The sequence below is a fragment of the Bubalus bubalis genome, chromosome 4, assembly GCF_019923935.1.
Source record: "Bubalus bubalis isolate 160015118507 breed Murrah chromosome 4, NDDB_SH_1, whole genome shotgun sequence".
Classification (NCBI taxonomy): Eukaryota; Metazoa; Chordata; class Mammalia; order Artiodactyla; family Bovidae; genus Bubalus; species Bubalus bubalis.
Window position 1 is genome coordinate 159,826,160 of NC_059160.1, and position 25,502 is coordinate 159,851,661.

General features: G+C 47.5%; 1 protein-coding gene across 3 annotated transcripts in view; it reads right to left on the reverse strand.

The window, feature by feature from the left end:
- The window catches only part of GRID1 (glutamate ionotropic receptor delta type subunit 1), a 688,259-nt gene that overhangs the window by 276,014 nt on the left and 386,743 nt on the right, over nucleotides 1-25,502 (reverse strand). For all 3 annotated transcript variants that reach the window (XM_025284872.3, XM_025284871.3, XM_044942388.2), the window contains one exon: nucleotides 2,143-2,196. In XM_025284872.3, coding sequence (XP_025140657.1) covers nucleotides 2,143-2,196 — 54 coding nt within the window. The remainder of the gene's footprint in view (nucleotides 1-2,142; nucleotides 2,197-25,502) is intronic.

A 25,502-nucleotide genomic window follows, 5' to 3' on the forward strand; every position in this document is an offset into this window, starting at 1 on the left:
CACACCAAGGCCAGCTCAAGGGCATCCCCACCAGTATGCATACCAGAGCCCTACTGGTTGGTCTTACGGAATCAGACCCTGACCATAGGTTAAAGGATCATTGCCAGGACTACCTGCAGGATGGTGTCATTTGGTGTGAAGGTCTCTGGAGCCAACAGTCTTCATACAAAATCCCCAAAGCACCTTTCAATAGCCGTATGACCTTGAGCAAGTAATTCAACCTCTCGAGCCTCCCTTTTCCCATCTGTAAAATGGGGATGCTAATAACTACCATACAGGGTTGTGAATGAGGGATAAGGGTGGTAACAAACACAAAATGCCCTGACAAGTGCTTGGCCTCCGCATAGAAAAGGAAACTCAGAAAATGGGAGGGGTCACTTCTGGGGACATTTATCCCAGGGACAGCCACATGATTCGTCTCTGAGTTCACGGTGCGATGTGCAGCTGACTGGGGTGGAGCTCAGCAGTCCTCTTGGGTGAGGCTGTTCCAGTGTGGCCCTGACAGCTGTGCCCACATCCGACACCTCCCGGTGGCATTTCCTGCCACCCAGCAATACCCTAAGGACACCTCACACTGGTTAGTGTTAACCCCAGCCCTGGAGAGGGGGTGGGAGGGACAGACAAGAGAGTCCTTGGAGTGGGTCAGGATTCAGGGGAGGAAAAAGGAAATCAGTTAGAAATGTAAAAACAGTACTTTTTGAAGACTGACAATATAGAAACCCTGGCCATCTGATTTGGAGGAGCCCTCCCCAAAATAAAGCCAGCATCTGACATCTGCCTTATGGGGCACATAGAATCCCTCCGTCTCCGGGAACAAAAGAAACCTATAAAGAAGCTGGCAGATCCCAGAGGATCAAACCCTCCCAGCACCAAGAGGACTCCGGCAGGCTCTGAAGAAAGCAGCCGTCATGTCCCTTCTCCTAATTACCAGCACAACCATCTGCAACCCCAGGGAAATGGACCTTGCAGGTCTCCAATTGGCCTGTGTAGACACGGAGTTAACAAGATATGAATTTATGGACAAAAACCATGAAAAGTGGGCCTCGCAAGCAGTTACTATCTGATACTACCTGCAAAATAAGAAAGTAAGCCACCCAAAACTCTTTCAGCAATGGTAGCACTGAGCTAATGAAGAAACACACATCATAAAAGCATAAATTACCTGCACGATAAACCCTGCATCTTCTAGAATGTGGCCATTAGAAATCAATCAGTTAATTTAGGAGCAACGGAAGGCCACGGGCTGATGAAAGCCCGTGCCAGGAAGCACTTTCAAGAGTCAGCTATATTAATAGCTGGCTGGGGTCATAGGCACTGTCCCAGAGGGTGCTTCCTGAACGGATGTGCAGGCAGAGGGGGCTCTTCAGGGAAGCGAGGGCATGTTGTTACAGGCCACTCCCATGTAATGTGTGCGGCGTGAGCAGGCCAGGGCCAGTTAGGGTGCAAGCGGTGGAGAGCAGACCATGCCACCATGAAACCTCGATGTCCCCATTCCTCCCAGGGCCCAATCGAGTGGGAAGGCCACCTGGGGGAGAGATTTACCATTTACCCCCTTTAAAAGGTTACATTGACCACTACCTGACCAGCTGCACAGGGGGAGGTGCACACACAGACACACACCTATACAGATACACATACACACATACTGACATGTGCACGCATTAATGCACACACATCCATACACACTCTCCCAAATATATACAGTTACACACTCACACCCATGCACTCTTACATACACACAGTCACATAACACACATATACCTTCAGGCTCCTACAAGAAGTGCGGCCTCTAGCCCGTTCTGCATTCCTTTGCACATCCCCTCTGCATCCCCTTTTCTGGCCAGCCTCCATCTCTCCAGTCTCTGACCCCTGGCAGGTGGCCTCCCCTCACCCAACACATCCAGTGCCTGACGCCACTTCCTCCTGGACTCAAATCTGCACTGTTTTCCTGGCTCCTGCCTGCTCCAGGCGAGCAGCTTGGCATGCCCCGTCCAACTCTCTCACCTGCTGTCTCGCTCAGTGAAGCCCTGGACTCCACTCCAGCACCCCAAGTCAGAGCGGAGCCTGACCGGTCACTCTGTACTTTCCCGAGTGGCGGGAGCTCAATGTAAGCCACACCCTTCACCTTTCTGGAGCTCTTACCTCATTCACAAAGACCCAGTGGCTGTCCTTGGAAGCCAGGTTGGTCTCCACAGCCTGCAGAGAAAAAGAAATTTAAGAAAAAACATGAACAGAAGCAAGCCAGAAGCTGGCAGACACACAGGATGACTGCTGAGACGGAGTTTGATAAACATTGTTCTTGGAGAATTTTTTCCTCACAAAACACGCCATCCCCCTGGGGCAGCTCTGGCCGCCTCAGCTGCTAGATGTATCATTTGAACATGGACATCTGATTTCCTGCTGTTCTTTGGAATTCGCATGCACCAGCCCGGAGCAAGGTTAGAAGCTACAGCTCCTGTCGGCATCACGGGCGGGGACATCCCTCCCTTTCTCATCTCAGAGACTGCCTGCGAACACTTTTCTAGAGGGTTACTGGGGTGGGGGATGTCTCATCGTTGCCCAAGGCGAGAGACTCAGGAATCTGCAACAAGGGATTTACAGCTGCTTGGCCAGCCAAGCTAAACTGCACCCAGGAAGATGGCAGCTCACAGCCAGGGCCCTGAGCTGCCTTCAGCTCTAAAGAACCCATCAAGGACCCTAGAATTGACGCTTTTTTTGCTCCAGAGCAGTGACCCCCACCTCCCCCCGTTCTCTATTAGAGCATTTTGTTCTGTTTATTTATAGCACTTGCCTTGTCTGTACTTGACGGAGAAGGCAATGGCACCCCACTCCAGTACTCTTGCCTGGAAAATCCCATGGACGGAGGAGCCTGGTAGGCTGCAGTCCATGGGGTTGCTAAGAGTTGGACACGACTGAGCGACTTCACTTTCACTTTTCACTTTCATGCATTGGAGAAGGAAATGGTAACCCACTCCAGTGTTCTTGCCTGGAGAATCCCAGGGACGGGGGAGCCTGGTGGGCTGCCATCTATGGGGTTGCACAGAGTTGGACATGACTGAAGTGACTTAGCAGCAGTGTCTGTACTTGAATAGTTTTCAGCTTATTTATTTCTTATTGTCTATCTCCTTTAACCAACGGGGGTCTCCATGAGGTCAGGGCCACACCTATGGCCGTCACATTTGCGTCTCAAAACCTTCCACTATAACCAGCACATAGGCAGTGTTCAATATATAAAGAATACTGTTGTTGAACATATGAATGAAGGATAGGAGGGCTAGGCAGATGGGACCCAGTTACTTATTTTGCTTCTCATATGTTTTTAGGAGTGCTCTTTCCCTTTTTAGACTGGAAATCCAACTACTTTAGCACATTAAAAAGTGGGGCAGGTGTATGGGATAATTTTGAACATTTAAATTTTTCTGTAGTTTTCCAAATAAAAAGAGTAAGTGTATGTAGATTGACAAAAGAGGAGGAATTGATAGTTTTCCAGCTTGTCCTGTAAGAATACTCACAGTTAGCACGTGCCAAGTATTGCTGAGTGCCAGGCAATGTGCCAGGCCTTCTATAAACCTGGGAGAGAGTTCAGATCATAGTTCTCTTTTATTTTTAATTTTTTTATATTTTTATAATGTAATTTTTATTACTCTTTATTTGGAAAGATACAGAAAAAAGCAAATGTTCAAAATTATCCCATAAACCTACCACATTTTTTAATGTGTTAAAGTAGTGAAAACTCCCCATGTATCCCTCCAAATTCATCCCCCAGAGACTATTCCAAATGGCCCCTTCCAGAAGTTTTTAGTCACGTCTGCATGTGTCTGCATACACTTATCAAACTGATGTTCTTATCAAAATGGGGTCATGAAACACACATCAGGTTCAACTATCATTTTTGACTTATCAGTGTATGAAGAATATCTTTTCCTCATCAGTACACAGAGGTTTGATTCTCTCTTCTTAGCAGGTGAGGCATAGAGGGGTAAGAAGCCTGCAGGCTCCAGTGACCCAGCATATACATGAAACTGCCATTGTACAGGGCCTCAGTGAGAACCACACCTCTGCAAGGAATGAACGCGTTTGCTGGTCAACACAAAAAGCACATGGAAATAGGGCCTGTGGGGGTGCCTGGGCCAGCTCTAGCATCCCAGTCCTTTGGACACTAAGGGTGGTCATTGGCGAAGGCCGCAGATGCTCCTTCTCCAGCCTATGAATGAAAAGGTGCCATCCCCTGTGAAGACAAGTGGGGACAGGAGTCCAGACTGGACTGGAGGGATGGCCTCCACCAGCTGGCATTTACCACTCTGGTCTCCATTTGTTCATCTGTAAAATGTACACAACACTTGCTTCCTCTTGCCTGCCTATGTAGGTATAATATTTCGGTCTCAAGAAGCAGCAAACACACATAGCAGTGTCCAGAGAAGCCCCGGCCCTTCCCAGGAAGCAGCAATGGGAAGTGTGCATCCCCATCCTTTGTGAGTTCCACTCTTACCTCTTGACTCATCTACATTCTTAGATCCTGAGAGTCTCCTCTGGCCACAGGAGTCCTTCCCTTAAGAGACAGGCGCCCATGAAAAGCTTTCTTGCTCAGGATGAAAGAGTTATGTCTAAGAATACCTTGGCTGCTCCCTCCCAGCCAGAGGCAGAAGTTGCCAAGCGTTTCGTCTCCTGCACTTGTACGAAGGAAGCACTGAGAGAGGCCATGCTCTATGCCTGGGTCCCTCGTGGGGCCATGAACTGAAGACTCCTTTCTCAACACTCTACAAATTCCATAAACTATACTGCAAAGAAGGCACAGGGACTTCGGAGTCAGCGGCTCTCCAAGGAACCCTTAGACCCTCAGCAGGGTGGAGAAGGGAGAGCCCCCCAGTCTATAGCTTCCTTCCTCCCAATACACAGACTGTCAGGAATGTCTTCAGAAGCTCAGAGGCCCAGGAGGAGGTGGGGAGGGAAACGTGAGACAGGTGATCTGAAGTCACTGCAGCACGTGGCCAGGCTCTGACTTGGCTCCATTCCTGACACCTCAGCATTTCCTTAATGCTCACGTAGAGGAGAAGGCACTCCAGTACTCTTGCCTGGAAAATCCTATGGACGGAGGAGCCTGGTAGGCTGCAGTCCATGGGGTCGCTGAGGGTCAGACATGACTGAGTGACTTCACTTTCACTTTTCACTTTCATGTATTGGAGAAAGAAATGGTAACCCACTCCAGTGTTCTTGCCTGGAGAATCCCAGGGACGGGGGAGCCTGGTGGCCTGCTGTCTATGGGGTCGCACAGAGTCGGACATGACTGAAGAGACTTAGCAGAGGACAACCAGTAACATGCTCATCAAATCTGCACATGATACAGAGCTGGGGGTGTCATGGCATCTGAGAAAGCTGAAACACTGAGCCAAATCTAAAGAGACACAGTTGAACAAGGTTGAACTCAAAGCCCTACACTTATTTTCCAGGAGCAGAAGGGCACATGGGGAGATGAGACTTGAAAGTGAAGACCCATGAAAAGGCAGGGGCTAGAAGGTCTGTGCTGCCCTTGGGGAGTTGACTAGTGGGTCAGTCTGCTTGATGGAGGGCACTGCAGACTGGAAGCGGTCACGGAGTTGGACAGTGTAAACTGATGGCCAGTTACAGTCACCAGGGACAGTCCAGGAATGCAGAGAGGCTGGAATTGATCCTTATAGCCTCTGAGAGCTGATTCAGGACCAAGGTCTCCAGTGCTCGGGTAAGGAGATAACAACTCAATATAAGAGAGAACTTTCTGACTTTCCAAGGAGTTCAACATGGAATGGTTTGCCACCCCGGGAGTAGCAAGGTCTCATCAAAGAAATGATTGAATGGAAGGCAGATAGTTGGACCATGAATGGTATGTGAATATCAGCATGGAGGTTGACCATGGGTGAGGGGTAACACCCCATCATCACTGGCATTCTGCAGCCATGAATCTCAGTCTGGCTACATGTAAGAACCTCCTAGGGAGCTCTGTAAAATGCAGACCCTGGGGCCCTACTCCGTGGAATCCTAATTCACCGGGAATGGTCATGTGCCTAAGATGCTGTGTTCTTTCAGAGCTCTGAACCCTGAATCTTAGCCTCCAAAGCTGGGAGCTCTCTAGTCCAGAATGTGTAGTTTTGTGAATCTGAAGGTGTAGGTGCACCTGTGCAGGTGAGAGGTCCTCCCCTGCCCCTGCAGGAGCCAGCAGTGCAGAGGACCTAACTCAGCCGCCAGGACATCCCATGCAGCAGGTGAGAGCCCCGGCTACACTAAGGCATCTTCCCACCAGGTCTCAGACTCATGTGTGGAAGATAATGATGGAGAGAATTGATCAGAAAACCCACAGGACAACTGGCCAACTTTCCTGTCCTACTTTCCCTCACCAATTAGCAATTAGCTAATTTGTTAAGCCTCTTTTCCCCACATGGAGATAAATAGCACTTGGCTGCAGCCTTTTCCAGAGGGTGCAACTCACACAGAAGCTGCGATGGCTGGTGAGAAGGAGATGCAACTGCAGATTTAGCGAGAACACCCTCCCCTCCCCGATGCCTGGAGAACTGCTGCCAGCTCCCTGGGCAGAGCCCTAAATGCTCCAAGCCCAGAGGATGGTGTCCCCTTCTAAGTATCTTTCCCTCATCTTCTCCAGCCACAAGTGAGGCAGGTGGAGAGGTGGAGGCCCCTGAGATCTCCCTTTTATCTCAGAGCCAGCAAGGTAAGGACGAGGCAGGCAGGCAGAGCATCGTCAAATCCCAGGTCTGCCTCTACTTAGCTGAGTGCCCCTGGTTAGCTACTCCACCTCTCTGAGCGGCAGCCCCATGCCTGCAGGGTGCTGAGATGCCGGCAGCACAATCGATGCTGTGCCCTGGAACCCCTCAAATCCCATTAGGAATTCTGAGCGCACTGGCCCTCCATGCGCATCCATTGCCAATGGCAGACACTGATCAAGTGTTGGAACTCTCCTTGGCACTCGTGGAAATGTGCACCCTCACTAAGGACTAGGGATGCCAGGTATACAACCCCAGCTGCCCCGTTCCACTATGGGGACTGTTTGGAGTGTAAGCTCAACTGTTTCCAGGTTCCTTCTGCAGGACCAGCCCACACGGCCTCACTGCTGGCTGTCTCTACTTCCGTGATCCATGTTCCCACTCCCTTGCTGGGCTCTTCTTAATTCCCCTGGGAAAAGTTCTTAATAAATCATCATCACACAAACTCTCACATCAAAGTTGGCTTCTGGGAACCCAACCTGAGGCAAGCACCTCCAATCTTACAAATATTGTGAGAGCTAAAATGAAATTAAGTTGAAGCCTCCATCCCAGAAAGAAGCTCATATGGATGATCAGTGAACACGAAGACCCTCCCCATTCCTTCCACTCACATCTCTTGCCTGGTTGTCACTCGATGGTCTTTTGTGAATACATAGAAATCTCTATACATTTCTATACCTTACACAGTAATTACTCATGTGTTCCTTTTTTTCATTCAGTAGACAGCACTAGCCACATAGAGAAGCTGTTCCAACTCTCCCGGTTTCTGGTGAGAACCAGGAGTCGCATCCCATGACATCACAGAGCGAAAAGTGGCCTAAAGACTAATAATAAACACACCATGCAAATGTGGTGGGCACTCCTCCTCCCTGAATTCATAGACCCTCAAAGCAGCACAAAGTGGGTTTCTGCTTTTGTCATCTCAGCCATGCCACAGGTTTACTGCTGGAAAACACTGCTGGCATCTGCAGAGGAGTGTTAGGCCATTAGATAAATAAAGGGCGGCCCCTTCTTTCCACGAGCAGCACAGGGAACAGACCTGACCTGCTCTGGGTGGGTTCCTGATCGCTGGCCCACTGCAAATAGGGTAGCTGGTTTCCTCAAACCACGCTTCTCTCCTGCAGAGGGGCACTGAGACTCCTCACTAAAGAATGCAGTAGCAGGAGATAGAGTCCTGAGCAATTGCAGGAGCTCTGCACAGACATGCGGGCCCCAGAAACTAGGTCTTGATGAACCCAAGGGCTGCTTGTAGTAACAGAAAAGGAGCCCTGGTTAGGTCATTGCTGTGAGTCCCTAAAAGGCCATGCCTTGACCATCAGAGCCCAAAGGCCTGGCTCCTGGGTTCCCTCAATAGACTGGCAAGGAGAGAGCTTTAGAAGAAGAACTGAGGAGGTGGAAACTTGTAAAGAATCATGCTGACCCCTGCTTTAACCCCTTGCAAATAGAAGAGACCCAAGATGCTTAGGTGGCATGTAACCCAGGCTAGGGCTGGGATGGTGGACATAAGCAGCCATGGGAAGGAACATCGCACACAGAGGCTGAACTGGACACCTGCCCTGGTTCTGATAAGCACACTGTCATAGGTTGACCCCACTTAAAGGAAGCGGAAAGCAGCTGTCCTTCCCACACCTGAGGAAGGGAATGCGTCTTCTCGTCTGTAAGCAGCAGCTCCTGTCTGAACCTCAGGGAGCCTTTTCCCATGGCCAGTGGCATCTACAGAGCTGGGGTATGAGTGACATGGAACATGCCATCCTACAGACCTACCAGGGGACATTTAGATCCTGCCCTGGCCACCCAGCTACTTTGATCCCACAGTTTTCATAGAGAACTAGATGCAGACCAAACCCCAGCTCCTGGTTCCCAAATGCTCTGGACAGAAAGCACAGCCAAGAATGGGATGTGTGGGGCTGCTTGCCTGGAAGGAGCTGAAGAGGCCCCTTGCCCACACAGAGGTAAGAATCAGTGCTAATATACAAATGCCTGGAAGGAAGCAGAGAAGACAGGGGTCCTGAAGGATCACTAGAAGTAGCTCCAGCTCAGTCCTGTGTTCTCAGCCTTTCATGCAGGACCAAGTTGCAGCCATTTCTGAGAGTGATGAGAATCTGCTTTTGTCAAGCACCAGCCAGATACTTCAATACAACACATCTACTTCACAAGCCACAGGTCTCACTTTATTCACAGCACCCTAAGGAGCCAGGAAAGTTCTCATTCCCATTTCACAGCAGAGAAACTAAGATCTACATCTAGACTCAGACTTGCATAGGCCCCTCAGATTCAGAGACTGAATCTGAACTTGGGCCCTTTTGTCCCCTAAACTTGTGTTCTTTCCCCTTGAGCATGCTGCTCTCCCAAAAGCCTGGTCACCCATCAGAGCAAGTGTACAAGCTTTCAGACCTGGCCCTCTGACCATGGGAACAAAACAATCTTTTCTTTTTTCATATCTAAGGAAATACCCTTATGAGTCATGGTGCCTACCTTCCCAGGTTAACTTGTCCTCCTAAGTCTGAGACCGTTGTTTCACTTGCCTTTCTCAAGTCTGAGCCTATTTCACTTGATCTTAGCCTCAAGAAATACTAAATGGAGTGGAAAAAACGTCCACATGGAAGCCTTCCAGCAACATCACTGAGGATTTATTTTACAAAGTGCAAATGCCACTGACTATTTATGTATGTGTTAATTGTTGGCCATGTCTCCATCCCCCTCCCCCAACACTGGGAGCCTGAGATAATGAAAGCTTGTCAACGTTAAGCATCTTTTTAAAACCCCAACTCTAACATTTCAGAACAGTCCCCCTCTGGAGCCCAAGGCCTGGCACTTTCCCAAGGACAGACATGGAGCTAACTTTAAAGGCCCACTGCTGTCTTTGCAACAGCATGCTATTTAGGAACAATTCTGTCTGCAATGTCACCCCCCTGGAGCATGATCGAGTGCAACGCCCCTCTTTGCAAGGAAGGGGAGGAGCTGGTTGCAAGACTATGGATGGTCCCGGGAGCCCAAGGAATGGTCCCCAGGAGCTCAAGGAGACCAGCAAAGCAGTCACCATGAGGCCCAAGTTCCAGAAGATATGCCCAGAACTACCATGAGGAAACCCATTAAGGGCAGTTAGCACTGAGCTGCATGATGCCACACCGTGCTTCCCAGGGGCTGCCTTCTTGGGAAAAGGCCTGAGCTTCTGGTCCAGATACTCACCCTCTATACTCCAGCCTTGCCTCCAGAACCCCTTGGGGCCTTGCTTTCACCAGAAAACTGGTAGATTTCCCCTCATCTCTTCCCCCCTCCCCACATCTCCCATGGCTCCTCCTTACTCTTACTCCTTAGCTTTTCTGGCTCCATCCTTACTCGTAGATCTCATTGAGGAATCTTGGGTCCTGTACCCCAGCCACACAAGGCCATCTGGGGAAGGTGTGGCAGAATTAATCTTGTGTAGCTTCCAAAAGTAATTCTGGGACACTGAAGAGGGAGATCTGAGCCTATAGTCTGGGAATGCAGGGAGTGCTCTGGCTGGGCCAGGCTGGATGGAGGTGAGGGTTACTTACATACTGGGTCCAATAACTGACACTTGCTGAACAACTCTGCCACCTGACCTGGAGCTAAGCCCTTTACAGGTGAAACCTCCCTGGGTCCTCAGGACAGCTCACTGACAGAGGTTCTGAGCCTGTAGGTGGGGAAACTTCCCCGAAGTCTCCCAGCAAGTCAGTGCAGCCGAGGTAGCACAATCCAGCCTTTCAGACACCAGAGTCTGTGTGCTTTTGAGCATATTGTGCAGACTCGGGAACTGAGCAAAGACAAACTTACTCGGCACTTTTTGTAGATGTTTAATGCAAAATCGACAGTGGAGCTGGAAGGCGATGCAGATAGCGGCAAGGCCTGGCATGTGGAGCTAAACAGACTTCTGTAAAGTCGGGTCCCGGATTCTGGAGTTTCCTGCCACCATCCTTCCCCAGAACTCCTGGGTCAAGGGGTCCTCTGATTGCCACAGGGCTTCTGTATATGGAAAGCAGCCTTCAGTCCCTCGCCAAGAAGTGAGCTCCTCAAGGGCAGAGGTCTGATGTAGTCACCACACAGCCCTGGCAGATGATGAACTTCGGAAAAATGTCTATGGAAGGAATGAACGGGTGTGTCCACACTCCTGGATGTTTGCTGGTGCTCAGTATGAGGAAGGTCAGGGGCATAAGTAGGAAGCCCAATACAGCACAAGGGGATACTGACATACAGGCAACCACAGCTCTGCACAGCAGGTACCGAATTAATGGAAACCCACACACATGGGACCTGTGTCCTCACTTCCCACAGGATCAACATGCATTTGATTTCCAGTTTACATTGTGCCATGCAAAGTAAGTCCTGCCTGTATTTGAAAGCAGCATCCTTTCTCTGCAACTCTGAGAGAACCTGAGACTGAAATGAAGTGAATGTGAAAAATAGATAAATGAAAGATATCATGACCTTTAGAAGCTGATGGAAACATAATCAAATTTTAGAGCTTTTCTGTGGGAATGTAATCATTTCTTCACTTCTGCTGAGTTCCGAACCTCCTGATGAAAGTTCCCATTTATCCTATATCCTGCCTAACAATACAATAATTTCTGGACTTGGTTGGTCCATCAGTGGCATTTAAAAAGATGTTACCATCACACCAGAGAGAGTGTTATTCATGAGATTTGTTTCTTAGACTTGCTTTGATCTCAGAAAAACTATTATGTTGCTATTGGGGGAAAAAAAGAAAGCATAATGGACTAAGTACATGTGAAAATCTGACGGATCTAACAATTTCTAGTCAATCATGTTGCATCCCTGGCCTCAGTCCCCACTGTTTACCAAGTCTGAGATAAACAGCTCTTCTAAACTGCCTTCCCACTTTGTACAGAGGGCAGAAGGGCCAGCCCACGGCCTCTGGGGGATGAAGATTCATTTCAGGTCATTTGTTGATCCTTCAGATAAAATAGAGACAGGTTCCAGGGCTGTGCAGGAAGTGCAATTGACTGTAATAAAAAGTGAGAATATGCTACATGTGGACAATTTATGAGGAAGCATTAATATCAGCAGAAAAATGAAATGGAGTCTGCTCGCAGGCACGATCTGTTTAATAAGATCAACTTGAAGAAGTGAAGCCAGGCGGTACCGATGAGTAGCAACTGATGGATACTTGGATTTTAATCAATGGTCCATAATTTCCCTGCCACCTGGAGGGCAGAGAAGCCAAATTAGGCCCTCCATGTTCTCACTCTCACCGACACCCAAGCTGTCCTGACGGGAGGGGGTGGGAGTCAGCTTTTCTGCCCATCTTGCATGATGGAGGAGAAAGGTATTCCAGGTATACCAGGAATACCAAATGATCTCCATAATCATTTGGGGGATTAGGGTGTACAGTAAAGCCAAGGCTTCTGAGCTTATTTACACTTGCTCTGATTTGATGAGAGCAGCCGTCAGTCTCTGCAGTGGGCTGTGTACAGTCTCACCACATGGACCCCCAGGGGGCAGGGGACGCTCATCTTGGGTGGCAGGTGCCTGCACTGAACTATTTCTCATACACTCTGCTGTTCAGCTCCAGCTTCAAATGATTTTCAGACAGAAGCAAAGCAAAGTCTAAACTGATGAAATGCTTTCTTATTCTCCCTCCCACAGGCATCTGCATGTTGACACTAGAGCTTGAACCATGTGTGCATCCAAAGACCAGCTCCAGGGACCCACAGCATTAGATGCTGCTGAAGTAGAGAATGGGGACTGTTTGCGGCAGAAACGTCCCTCCCCTGCCACTGGGTCACATGATACCTCAGAGGCCTGGCCCACACGTGTGGTTTCTCAGCCCCAGAGCCCGAGGCCCACCGTGGGACGTCCACTGGAGAACAACTGCACTGTCTGTATCGCTCAACTAAAGCATCAGTGTTCAGGGTTAACACCGTGACCCCTTCAGATCGTACCAGGCAAGCCATTTCTGCACACATATCTAATTCCTTCTCCCAACCTAAATTGTTTTTAAAAGATGGAAGCGTTTGAATTCTTTTTAAGGCAATAAAGTTGAAAGTAGCAATTCTTTACCAAGCTGATAAGAGCTGCTGGGTGCAATTTGTATTCTTTTTTATGAGCCTGACTTTTGGGAGAATGAAATAGGAAGAAAAATCTCTTCTTTTTAGTTCTGGAGACAAGAACCACTTCTTCCTCGGGCTGCTGGGGAGGAGTTCCCTGGCTTGGGAGTTGTCAGAAAACAAGTCGCTGATTCGTGACCCAGGAAACCCAAGAAACACCCTGTGCTGGGGTGGGCACAGGGGGCTAGGGAGCTAGGGTATCAATAGCTGCTCATCTTGGCACTCGGCTTGGGATTATGGATCCCCTGAAAATGATTCAGAGTTCATGGGCGGGGCTCCACAGTCTTGGGGAATAAGGAAGACAGGGTGTGGCAAACTCAGTGAAAAGAAGGAGGAGGAATCTGTTTCTTTTAGAATCCACAGTAGAAATTGCTTCACAGCCTTTGAGATGGTTTCTTATCAAGTACAAAGCCTCTGTACAATTGGAACCCAGCCCCAGGTACAGTCAGGAGCCTAGGAGTCCTCTGAGCCCAACAGTGAAGCCGTGACACTTTGCATTGAGCTGCTAGAAGGAGTGCTGAACAGATGCAGAAGCCAAATACACACGTGCTCCATCCCCAGGGATGCGGCCTAGCTGCCCTCCTTCCACCACTGCTGCCAGCACAAAGAACCTGGAAAGGCACTACCCATGAGATGGCATCGTTTGGAGAGAAAAGTCTCTGAACACAAGGCTTCCAAGCTCAGTACCTGGAGTAGAAGAAACACTGAAGGAATTTACCACCAACCACATCCTACAACCTGCCTTAATCTGAGGCACCCCACTGGTTTCATCTAATAATCTTGGTATTAAGCATGACCTTGACCCCCAGGACAGTTTTAAACCTTAAACTCTCCTATTTCCATGCATGTGTACATATATATACACAACACACACACACAAATAACTTTGTGTGTGTTTCATTCACTTTGTGGGAGGAAAATGTGACACAAACAAAAAGGATTAATATTAATGCATCAACAAACATAAAGTGTCCACACAGGCATTCCTACAGCCCTCTGAAATTCTTGCCTCAAATCCACACTCATCTTTCCATGACCAGATTTTCTGTATGAACTATGACATGCTTATTCTAAAATGTAAACCTCAACTACATTGTCAGTAATCCTTGCAACAACCATGGAAGGTGATCAATTATGATAGCCTCTTAATAGAAGAAGACAGTGAAGCCTACAAACTGTTAACAGTTTACAGCTAAATGGTCAGCTCTTTGGAGTCACAGACAGGAATAACATCATCTCTGCCCAGGAGGGAGAGCCCAGGTGCACAGCCCAAATCACAATAGCACAAGACAGCCTGTTCCCATGTCTTGAGTAGCCATCAGTCCTAACAGACTCAAAGACCCAGGAAGCTCAGGAGAGGCTCACCCCCTCCCTGAGTGGTCATTCAGGGTGGACATGACTCATCTGGACTCTGTCCTCCCTGGTACCAGTTGGCTGTGGCCCAGGGAAGGGCCAAGTGCTGGCTAGTGCCCAGCTAGCAGTATAAGGCCCAGGGGAAGGCCACCAGCAGAAGTTAAGAAGCTTCAGGCTAGAAAGCAATTCACGCTACAGGCCTCCTGAAGAAAGAGCAGGGCATGATGGAGGCCCCAGGGAGAAAAACAGGATTCCCTGACTCGTCCACATTGTGGATTAATGAGATCAGTGGGATGGAGAAGGCAAAGAGGAGGTGTCATCCTCAGGAAGAGCCGTGAGGTGAGAGGAGACAGCAGCAGAACCCACACACCCATTTAGCAAGCATGCCCAGGGTATCTATGAGGTCAGGTGCCAGGAAGGATGCTGCACATGGAGATAAGGCAGTCTCAGGCTCCATCCTTGAGTAAAATGAGCTGGCAGGGAGACACAAACCCAAACAGAGAGAGAATTCCACTAGACCAAAGGATAAAGTGCAGTGATGAAGATGTTTTCAGAAAACCAAGAACCAGATACTAAATCCTGCCTCTGCCAAGTGGAAGCCCCCTTGCTGGGGGTGGGTCCTGGTGGGACGGGAGGGTCTTTCAGTCTAAGGAGACAACATGTGCAAGCCTGGAGGTGAAATGGGGCATTCAGTTAGTAGAGCATGGTGGTTGAGTCATATCTTCATATTTTATGAATAAGGATGTAGTTCTATAGTAATTAGAAAAGGTAAAAATCATTTATAATTAAAATTAGCCATGGAGGTTTCTTAGCTCATGGATGAAGTATAGTACAGAAAAATACAATTTGTGTAAAGAAGCCTATAGCCAATCCTCTAACTTGCACTAACCAATGTTTCTCTATGGCGGCCCTCAATTAAAGCTTCATTTCCTTCCCTGGGTGGCTCAAATGGTAAAGAATCTGCCTGCTGCTGCTGCTGCTGCTGCTAAGTCGCTTCAGTCATGTCCGACTCTGTGTTACCCCAGAGACGACAGCCCACCAGGCTCCCCCGTCCCTGGGATTCTCCAGGCAAGAACATTGGAGTGGGTTGCCATTTCCTTCTCCAATGCAGGAAACCCAGGTTTGATCCCAGGGTCAAGAAAAGCCCCTGTAGAAGGGAATGGCAACCCACTCCAGTATCCTTACCTGGAAAATCCCATGGACAGAGGAGCCTGGTGGGCTACAGTCCACGGGGTCGCACAGAGTCGGACAAGTCTGTGCATCCATCACTTTCACTTTCTTTCGCCCTTTCTTTTTTTTTGGATTTACAGAAACTTTTTATTTCAAGTTAATTTTGTTTGTTTATTTTTAATTTAAATGTATTTATTTCCCTGAGTGTATTCACTAACTCGTCACTAACCTGCGCAGCCCTGTGATGAATGTCATGTACCTTGCCCTGGCCTGTCACATCACGGAGCTATCCAAACGCCCTGACCAGAATCTCCTCCGGCCTTGCAACTTAGGAGGGGAGACATATGGTTAGAGCTGCATTCCAGAAAGGTAGACCGGCCCTGTGGAGAAGCCCTTGAGACCACACATCCATTCTTTCTAGCAGTTTCTTTCTTATGATATGCAGCTTCACCGTGCCCGTGGTCTGTTGGTGAGGCAGTCACGGCATCGTCTGGCTCCAGTAGCTCTCAACTGGAGTTAAATGTGCATGTGGGCCAACCTCACTGATGGCCACACTGTGGCCCATAATCGGGGGTGGAAGGGCTCGTAGCACAAAGCATGAGTTAAGAGCTGAAATACTGCCAGCCCCCCGTCAGCAAGGCCCTATGCTATGCAGTCACATCTGGCTTTTTCCCTGTGAACTGCGAGCTTCCAGACTGTGGTCTACTAAATGGAAAAGGCTTAGGAAATGATAAAAGTTCTCCTATTAAAAAAAAAATCTACACTGAGAAAGTTTGAGATATATTGTATTTATATCCCTACCTTGAGAACCACAAAGGCATTCATAGAAACGTCCTCAGAATGCTATGGGCTGAACTGTGGCCCCTCCATATTTATATGTGGAAGCCCTTCAAAATGCAATTGTATGAGGTCGGCCAAAAAGTTCGTTGGGGTTTTTCCATCATGTGCTATGGAAAAAAATGAACGAACTTTTTGGCCAACCCAATGTTTAGCGGCAAGGCCTTTAAAGAGTTAAATTAAAATGACGCCAGTAAGATGGGCCTAATCCAGTTTGTCTGGTGTCCTTATAACAAAGAGTAAGAAACACCAAGGGTGCAAGCTCACAGAGAACCGGCCAAGCAAGCGTGAAGAAAGAAGGCAAATCTGACTACAAGACAGGAAGGGAGGCCTCGGAGGAAGCCAGCCTGCAGCTTAATCTTGCACTTCAACCTCCGAAACTGAGAGACATATTATGAAAACGCCAGCCCCTACTAAGCCAAGCAGTGAACTATGATGAGTATTTTCTTGCTTGTACAACGTTAGCTTTCCTTACCTTAGGAATTACTGTGATTTGTATTTATTTGTACAAGTTCTATAATATATTCGTCCAAATGCTCAGCCACAGAACAGAGGCTTTCAGTTCCCCTCCTCCCCAGAGACAGCCTCTTAGTGCCCCCTCTCCCCTGCTCCTGTGTGGACCCCTACCCTCCTGCTGGATGACAGGGCCTGTCCTGAGACTCTCCTTATCTGTTCTGCTGGCTGGATTGTCTTGTCTTGTTTTTACTTCCTTTTATTTTTTTTGGTTTTTGTTTTATTTTTCTGAAGCTCATGCTACAACATCTTCCTAAGAAAAGGTTCATAGACTTGAGCTGTCAGTTTGCAAGTCTATGCATGTTTGGCAAATTTTAAATTTTTTTCTATCACATTAATTGATGATTTCACCTAGACATAATAGGGGAGTGGGGGCACTAGTGGTAAAGAACCCATCTGCCAAAGCAGGCAGACGTAAGAGACACAGGTTTGATCCCTGGGTAGGAAAGATCCCCTGGAGGCGGGCATGGCACCCACTCCAGTAATCTTTCCCAGAGAATCCAATGGACAGAGGAGCCTGGTGGGCTACAGTCCGTAGGGTTGCACAGAGTCAGACACGACTGAAGTGACTTAGCACGCACACACTAACTCATCCATGGAAATAGTTGTTTCTCCAGGGTTTTTTCACATCCATCATTAACCCTAAGCATCCTGACGTCATTCTGCTCCATGTTCCCTTTATGTCACCTGCCCATCCTCCTCCTCTCCTCCTTCTCCTTCTTTTCTTCTTCCGCTCTCCCTCTTTCAATGACCCACCCCAAACCCCTGTCCCACATTCCTGCCTTTCTCTCCTTGGTGCTCAGAAACTTGGCATTGAAGGACCTTAATGTGAGTCTTCTTTTCCTCTATTTTGGCTAAGAGCTAAATGGTTGATAGGACTTTTTAGTCTGAAGACATATTCCTTTTGTTCCTAGATATTTTCTTGTTTATTTCTTTGATATTTGCCTTCTCTTCATTGTCATCTGTTCTTTCTCTAGAATTTCTGCTAGAAGAATATTAAACATTATGGACTGAACCATTAACTTTTGTCAAGTTTTGTCAAGTTTTCTCTCTCATTTTATATCTCTTTACTTTTGATTATACTTTCCTCAACTTTGTCTAATAGTTCTATTGGATTTTTAAAAACTCAGTCTTATTTTTTTGCCTTCAGTTGCTATGTTGTGCTCTCTGTTCTTTTACGTAGTTTCTGTTCATGTCTTAAGCAAGAAATATTTTAAATTTCTTTAAGATCATCAGTGATATGGTTTTTGATGTTTTATTCTGTTCCCTGAACTAAGTTGCCCTTTTTCATTTTTGTTTTGTACTCTTGAAGAGATGTCCCTCAAGTGCATAATAATCCTTGTTCTTTCATGTTTAAAGTGAAGCATTCGAATGCCATTTGCAGCAACATGGATACAACTAGAGATTATCATACTAAATGAAGTAAGTCAGAAAGAGAAAGACAAATACCATATGATATCACTTATATGTGGAATCTAAAATATGGCACAAATGAATCTATGAAACAGAAACAGGATTATGAGCATGGAGAACAGACTGCTGGTTGTCAAGGGGAAGAGGGCTGGAGGAGGGATGGAGGAGGAGGTTGGCATCAGTAGATGTAAGCTTTTACATATGGATGGATAAACAAGGTTATGGATAAACAAGGTTCTACTGTATAGCAGAGAACTATATTCAATATCCAATGATAAAGCGTAATGGAAAAGAACATTTTAAAAAACAGTGTATATACATGTATAACTGAATCACTATTTGCTGTAGAGCACAATTCACACAGCACTGTAAATCAACCATACTTCAACCAGGGCCATTCAAAAGCTCACTGGAGGCCATGAATGTGGTCTGTAGATCATGGACTGGAGGGCTTCCTTGCTTTTGCATTGGAAAGCACCTCTCTCCTCCATAATTTCAGCTTCTGCAAGTCTTTTCTCCAGTTCAGATTCTCCAGAAAAGATTCTTCCTATATCCTACTTGAAGGCTATTGGCCAGCTACTGGCATTCTGAGAGCCACAAAAGGAAGGAAAGGTCCCACTACTCACCAAGCAAGTCTCTGTTTAACTTCTGCTGGTTTCTGCCACCTACCTCATCCCACTCTCTGGGGTCTGGGTTCTAAGGCTCTCAAGCAGGTAGAACCACAACATCTTTATGATTGGGCACCAGGGTTATAACACCCTCACTTCAGCTGAATCAGTTACCGTCCGCCACTCACTGTCTATTTTCCAAAAACTAGCCCCAAGATCTCACCCACTGCTGTCTCCTCCCACGGACTCTTTGACCTTGTGGGTTTTAACATTTAACGTCACTGTTATTTTAAAATAGTCTAGGGGAAAGAGGGATTAAACATGGGCAGCAAATCAGAATTGTCTCATCAATCAGAAGTCAATAAAACTGAAGTCACTCAGGTTAACAGTTTCCTTATATGCTCAAGATAACTAGAGTAGGTTTTTGTTGTTGGCAACTGAACACGCTGACCAACCCAAGAAGACTGACGGAGGGCCCAGTAGGGATGAAAATGGCCTGTGCCAGGGCTGATGAAAAAGGGCAAGGTGGAGGAAAAACTAGACTAAAAGGAACATCATTTTTCCTGCAGTGAGCCTGGAAAGCTAGCTGAGAACTCAAACTCCGAAACTTCTCAAGCAGAACTTATTAACTTATTTTCATAAGCTTTGGGGCAGGGTGGGGGGCGAGGGTGGTAGAGACTGTTCACCCAGACTTGGAGATGAGAAAAGGACAGCTACTCTTCTCTGCTCTAGTCTATAGCCTCTGGAGACTGTCTGGGGCAGTGTGTTCTTTGCATGATCATGCCGCTGAAAAGGTACAATTTCATAGAGAATTCTTGATCAAGCCCACAAGCACATTTTGGGCTCAGGCTCTGTTTATTACTCCTAGAGGGAAAGGATGTCAGATTCTTATTCAACAGCTTCATTCTGCAGCCCATTTAAATAACCATACATCGGGTAACCCAAGGTAAGGACAGGGGAGGACCCATCTGCAACCTGGGGAATGACATGATATCAATCGGATGTGTGGGAGATTTGGGGATGCATAATAGCCTGTTCAAAGGAATAGTTCAAACATACTGACTCACTTTGATCAACACATCCCTCTAGAAGGATGAAAGATTTAAGAATCTGTGGAATTCAGAAACCTGGGCTCCTTTAACATAAATCCAGGCTGAGGGTTTCCTAGGCATGTCCTCGCTGAAGGTGAGCCTGAAGGCAACGAGGGAAGCCACGGATGATGTCTCTTTCCCCAGTCAGGCCTGTTCTGTTGGGAAGAGAGGGGTGAAAAGCAGGTGTGCATGCAGTCTGTGGTTGGGTGAGCTGGCTTGAGGGGCCTCCGAAAGGGAGATGGGGAAGCAGCCTGGAAGGTGGGAAAGGCTTCATGGAGGGCCTGGGCTGGAAGCATGAGAAGGTTTGGAAAGACTTAAAGGAAGAAGGAGGCCATTAAAAGCCCCAGGTAGGAAGAGGGACGATGAGCAAAATGGTGAAAACGAGAGAGTGCAAAACACGCTTCTGCCCTCAAAAGTAACAATAAGGAAACAGACAAATGGCTCTGAGTCCAGAGTGCCCACAGGATGCCCCCAAAATAGTGGCTGGAAGTATCCCTACTGACAGAGACAGAAAATATAAGAAAATCCCAGCATGGCTGGGGATAGCAGAGGTAGCCACTCACCTAGGACACATTCAACTGAACGGATGTACCAACAGGCCAGGGGGAGGGACAGAGACAGAGTCTAGGGGATCCCTCTGAGAGAAGAGATTCACATGAGTGGCCCCTGCACCATGCATATTTCAAGGTGTGTGTATATTTCCCTCCAGGGCTAAGATTTCTACAAAGGCTAAACTTAAGGCTTCCTTTTTGACTGTAGTACACAGTACACTATATTTACATTAACAAAATCATATGTTCTTCTCAAAAAAAAAAAAAGAAGGAAATAAAAAAAGCCACTTCACACATCACGTTCTGCACAAGCATGGTGAAAAGTATCTCTCTTTTCTTTTTCCTGAATCCTTTTCTAGTAAAATATCTGTGTGTCTTTTCCGGCAGAAAATGCAGTTAGTGTGAAGAGGGCCCTGAGAAGCCCATCCTGGCCTAGATATACACAGACAGACAGGCCAGTGAGGCTGGCTGAGGTCACTGGCCAGCCAGGCCTGAGGGTCAGGCAGCCTGCCTGTCTGTTGCAGGAGGGCCTGGCAGGAAGGGGTTGTCTGGGGGCTCCTCTAACTCCAAGATATGGTTGGCAAACACCAGCCCCTGCCCACAACTAAGCCCTGGGGACCTTGGTTCTTATAAAGCCACCATGAAACTTTAAGGCTTCCTGAGTCTTTCTGGCTATTTTCAAAAAGATGAATTCTAAAGAGCATTCATATCATGGAGAAAAAGGCTGGGTGTAGACATCAGAGAAGTGAGCTTCCCAAAGTCTAGAGGAACAGCATCTGATACTGGGTGTGTGCCAATCACACGCTGGCCTCAGACAAGCATGGTACATAACAGATGACCTCGCCAAATCCTTACAACAGTGCCCCTTACGAGGCTGCGTGTGTGCTGACTTCAGTCGTGTCTGACTTTGCGACCCTATGGACAGGAGCAAGCCAGGCTCCTCTGTCTCTGAGATTCTCCAGGCAAGAACACTGGAGTGGATAGCCATTCCCTTCTCCTGGAGATCTTCCCTGCCCAGGGACTGAACCCACATCTCTTATGTCTCCTGCATTGGCAGGTGGGTTCTTTACCACTAGGGCCACCCGGGAAGCCCTTTCATAATAGCCATCATCCCTATGGTTAAAGGTGAGACAGTTGATGTCACAGGACCCACCCTTGTTCACACAGGAAATAAGAGACTGAGCCAGAAGAGGATCCCAAGTTTGCTGGTGGCCACAGACTCAATTGCCTCCCAAAGCAAACTGAGGCAGGGTGAGAAGCCCCAGAAGAAGGCTGGAGAGCGTCAGAGATGGAGTTCCAACCTGGGCGTCACAAATATCCTTCCACGAACCTGCCCCAGTATGGCTGCATGGGGTTGTCCAACCTCTAGACAAAGGCAGCTGGGAGAGCCAAAGAGCATAGAGTATCAGCCTGGTTCCCCACCAGTCCAAGGGCTTTCGAGTGACCAACAAGGGGCCGTGTGCAGGCCCAGTATGGACAGATCATAGCTTAGTCCATCTCCTACTAACACTTGCAAAAGAGCTGCAGGGACAGCAGACATTGTTCACTATTGACGGCTAATTACACGCAAAGCAAGACGGATGCACCAGGCGCTGTGCTAACTATGTTCCGTGTATCAATCCCCGTAATTCCCTCAGCAATCCTACATGGAAGGTACACTTACTAGCCCCATGTTACAGATAAGTAAACTGAAGCGCAGTGTTTAACTTGTTCGAGGTGGCAGGGTTAGACAATAGCAGAGGCCAAGCCCAGACACTAACCACTCTGTACACTACCTCTCCTCACTCCAAGAACTGCTCTGAGTCTGGGCATGCCTGAGGAAGACTCACAAAGGCCTGTTATGTGCCAAAGCCACTGTATGACCTGGGAATACAAACACAGCTGCGGTCATGCCTACCTCTCAGGATATCACCATCTTCAACACACACACATCCAGGTCTAATGAGGCAGGGGCTCTCGGGAGGGGAATGATGCTCAGGGCAGTAAGGGAGCACGTTGAAGGGCATCTAACCCCCCCTCAAGAAGTCAGGGAAAGTTTCTTGAAACAGATGATGCTGGAGCTACATCTTAAAAATGAACAGAAGTGACCCAGCAAGACAATCTAAGAAATACCACTTTTTAATTCTTCTAAAGCTTTTAAGCTCTGCCTTGTGCCAGGTCAAATCCCTAGGAAGCTCCTAGTCTGGGTGATATCATTCCAGCTTTCCCAAGAAAAATTTGTACTGAACTAGAATCTCACTTTGTTTATGCCTTTGGCTTTCAGCCAAAGCTGATATAAGAAGCAGCCGTATGAATCACATTTGCATTGTTTGTAAAACTGCAAGCAAAAACACTATCCATTATGTTGTTCTATGTCCCTTATCTAGAAACTCATGTGATAAATGCCTCCCAGAGCACTAAACTAAAAAATAAAATCAGAAATAGAAGCCTCTCTCCCAGTGGTGTTCATCTTCATAGTAAGCATTGAAGACTATGCATTCTGTCGAGTTCTACTGTTGCCTTGCCTGCCAGGAAGCTCAGAACTTAGGCTAATATTAACAGCTTCCATTAGCCTATGTTTTCTGGACTAAAGTTCCATTGCCCTTGGTTATCTGGCTCTTAACAATGTACTTTTATGTTAATGAATGTGTAGTTTTATATTGTTTTAAAGGGCTTCCCTGGTGGCTCAGACGGTAAAGACTCTGCCTGCAATGCAGGAGACCCAGGTTCAATCCCTGGGTTGGGAAGATCCCCTGAAGAATGGAATGGCAACTCACTCTATTATTTTTGCCTGGAGAATTCCATGTGCAAAGGAGCCTAGCAGGCTACAGTCTATGGGGTCTCAAAGAGATGGACACGACTGAGCAACGAACACACACACACACACACACACACACACTGTTTTAAAACTAGACCTATAGTTACCAATGCTACTGTGATGCAGTGCATGTGGAAAACAGCTGAGTAGGCTTGCTTAACACCCAAAGCCACCCTGATCCCCAACTCATTAATACTTACAATTTCCCATTATTTTCTTTAAACGCTGAGTGTCCCTTTACACCCAGAACGGATGAATACACATCTGCAGTAAAATATGAAAGGGCCAAAACAGCCCCCATCTGCCACCTGCAGGATGGGTCCTCTCAGAACACAACAAAGACTCATCCCTTACACCTCTCCAGGCACGACCCCCTCCAGGACTTCAAGAAAGCTTTGAAGACATGTTTTTTGGGGACTCCAAGCATCAAGGCCAGATGCTGAGAGGCGTTTGAGATAACTGCGGGGAACGGAGGTGCACTTCCATCTTTCAGATGTGTGTGTCGGTTTTTCTGTGTGTGTGTGTGTGTGTGTGTGTGTGTGTGCATGCGCGCGCACGCACGCTTGCTCAAATCCACCCTAACTCTCATGACCCGTCTAGGTATGACTGATGCTTTTTTATCCCTATCCACAAAACGAGGTTGCTATGAAGCGTTACAGAGATGATGCATCTGAATACACTAGCTGACATACAGCAGGCACTTAACAAACGTTATCTCAGCCTCATTTGCTCTCTCCAGGCTAGACGACAGTCTCCATGAAGGTAGGACTGTGAATGTCTTACTGTTTCACTCTTGGTGCCTAACACAAATCCTAGCCCCAGGAGCTATCAGATAGATACTAGTCTTAGAATACTAGTAGTCACGTCCTTAGAATACCACTATTCAAGATAAATACTGCTTGAATGAACGAATGACAACAAACAACAGTTCTGAACAGATGAAACAATACAAAGCTGAGCTTTGATTTTACTCCTCCTTTTACTCAGATGTGCAAAGATAACACAGCCTCTTTGTTTTTCAGAACATTCTTCACAAATCTCCAGCCCCACTCTTGGGCACTAAGGAAACAGACTTGGCTATAAAAGACACAATCAGTCAGACACAAACAGACGGTGTCTCAGTCGCTTTAGGTTCAGTTGGCCTCCTTGGTGGATGCTCAGTATTCTATATAGCCTCTCCTTGCTCCTGCTCCTTTTCCCCATGGAGAGGCTTCATGCTCTCACTGTATGGAGCTCTCTCCTATGATGCAGCTGGTCTGGTCTGGTCTGCTACTTTGCCCCACATGCTGGTCTTACTGGTAGGGTTTCTGGGTGGTTTCCAAACTAGGTGAGGTCCTGGTGGTCTTGCCTGGCTGCTTTGACTCCCATGATTCTTGGATCCTGGTCAAGTTCCAGCCATGTCCTCCTTTTGACCACAGTTTGTATGGTCCCCATGCAACCCCTGCAGGAAGAACATTCCATCCTTCTCTATGGTGGTTCTAAATCCAGCTATTTTCTGCCTTTCACAGGGGTAATTTCCAAATGTTCAGATCCCCTACCTAATTCATCACACTTTCTGGCCCAGCACTGAATAGATGGATGAGTGACCAGACCAGAGTCATAGTGTATCTTCCTTCAGTTCAGTTCAGTCGCTCAGTCGTGTCTGACTCTTTGTGACCCCATGAATCACAGCACGCCAGGCCTCCCTATCCATCACCATCTCCCGGAGTTCACTCAAACTCATGTCCATCAAGTCAGTGATGCCATCCAGCCATCTTATCCTCTGTCGTCCCCTTCTCCTCCTGCCCCCAATCCCTCCCAGCATCAGGGTCTTTTCCAATGAGTCAAAACTCTTCGCATGAGGTGGCCAAAGTACTGGAGTTTCAGCTTTAGCATCAGTCCTTCCAATAAACACCCAGGACTTATCTCCTTTAGAATGGACTGGTTGGATCTCCTTGCAGCCCAAGGGACTCTCAAGAGTCTTCTCCAACGCCACAGTTCAAAAGCATCAATTCTTCAGCACTCAGCTTTCTTCACAGTCCAACTCTCACATCCATACATGACCACTGGAAAAACCATAGCCTTGACTAGATGGACCTTTGTTGGCAAAGTAAGGTCTCTGCTTTTGAATATGCTGTCTAGGTTGGTCATAACTTTCCTTCCAAGGAGTAAGCGTCTTTTAATTTCATGGCTGCAGCCACCATCTGCAGTGATTTTGGAGCCCAGAACAATAAAGTCTGACACTGTTTCCACTGTTTCCCCATCTATTTCCCATGAAGTGATAGGACCAGATGCCATGATCTTAGTTTTCTGAATGTTAAGCTTTAAGCCAACTTTTCCACTCTCCTCTTTCAC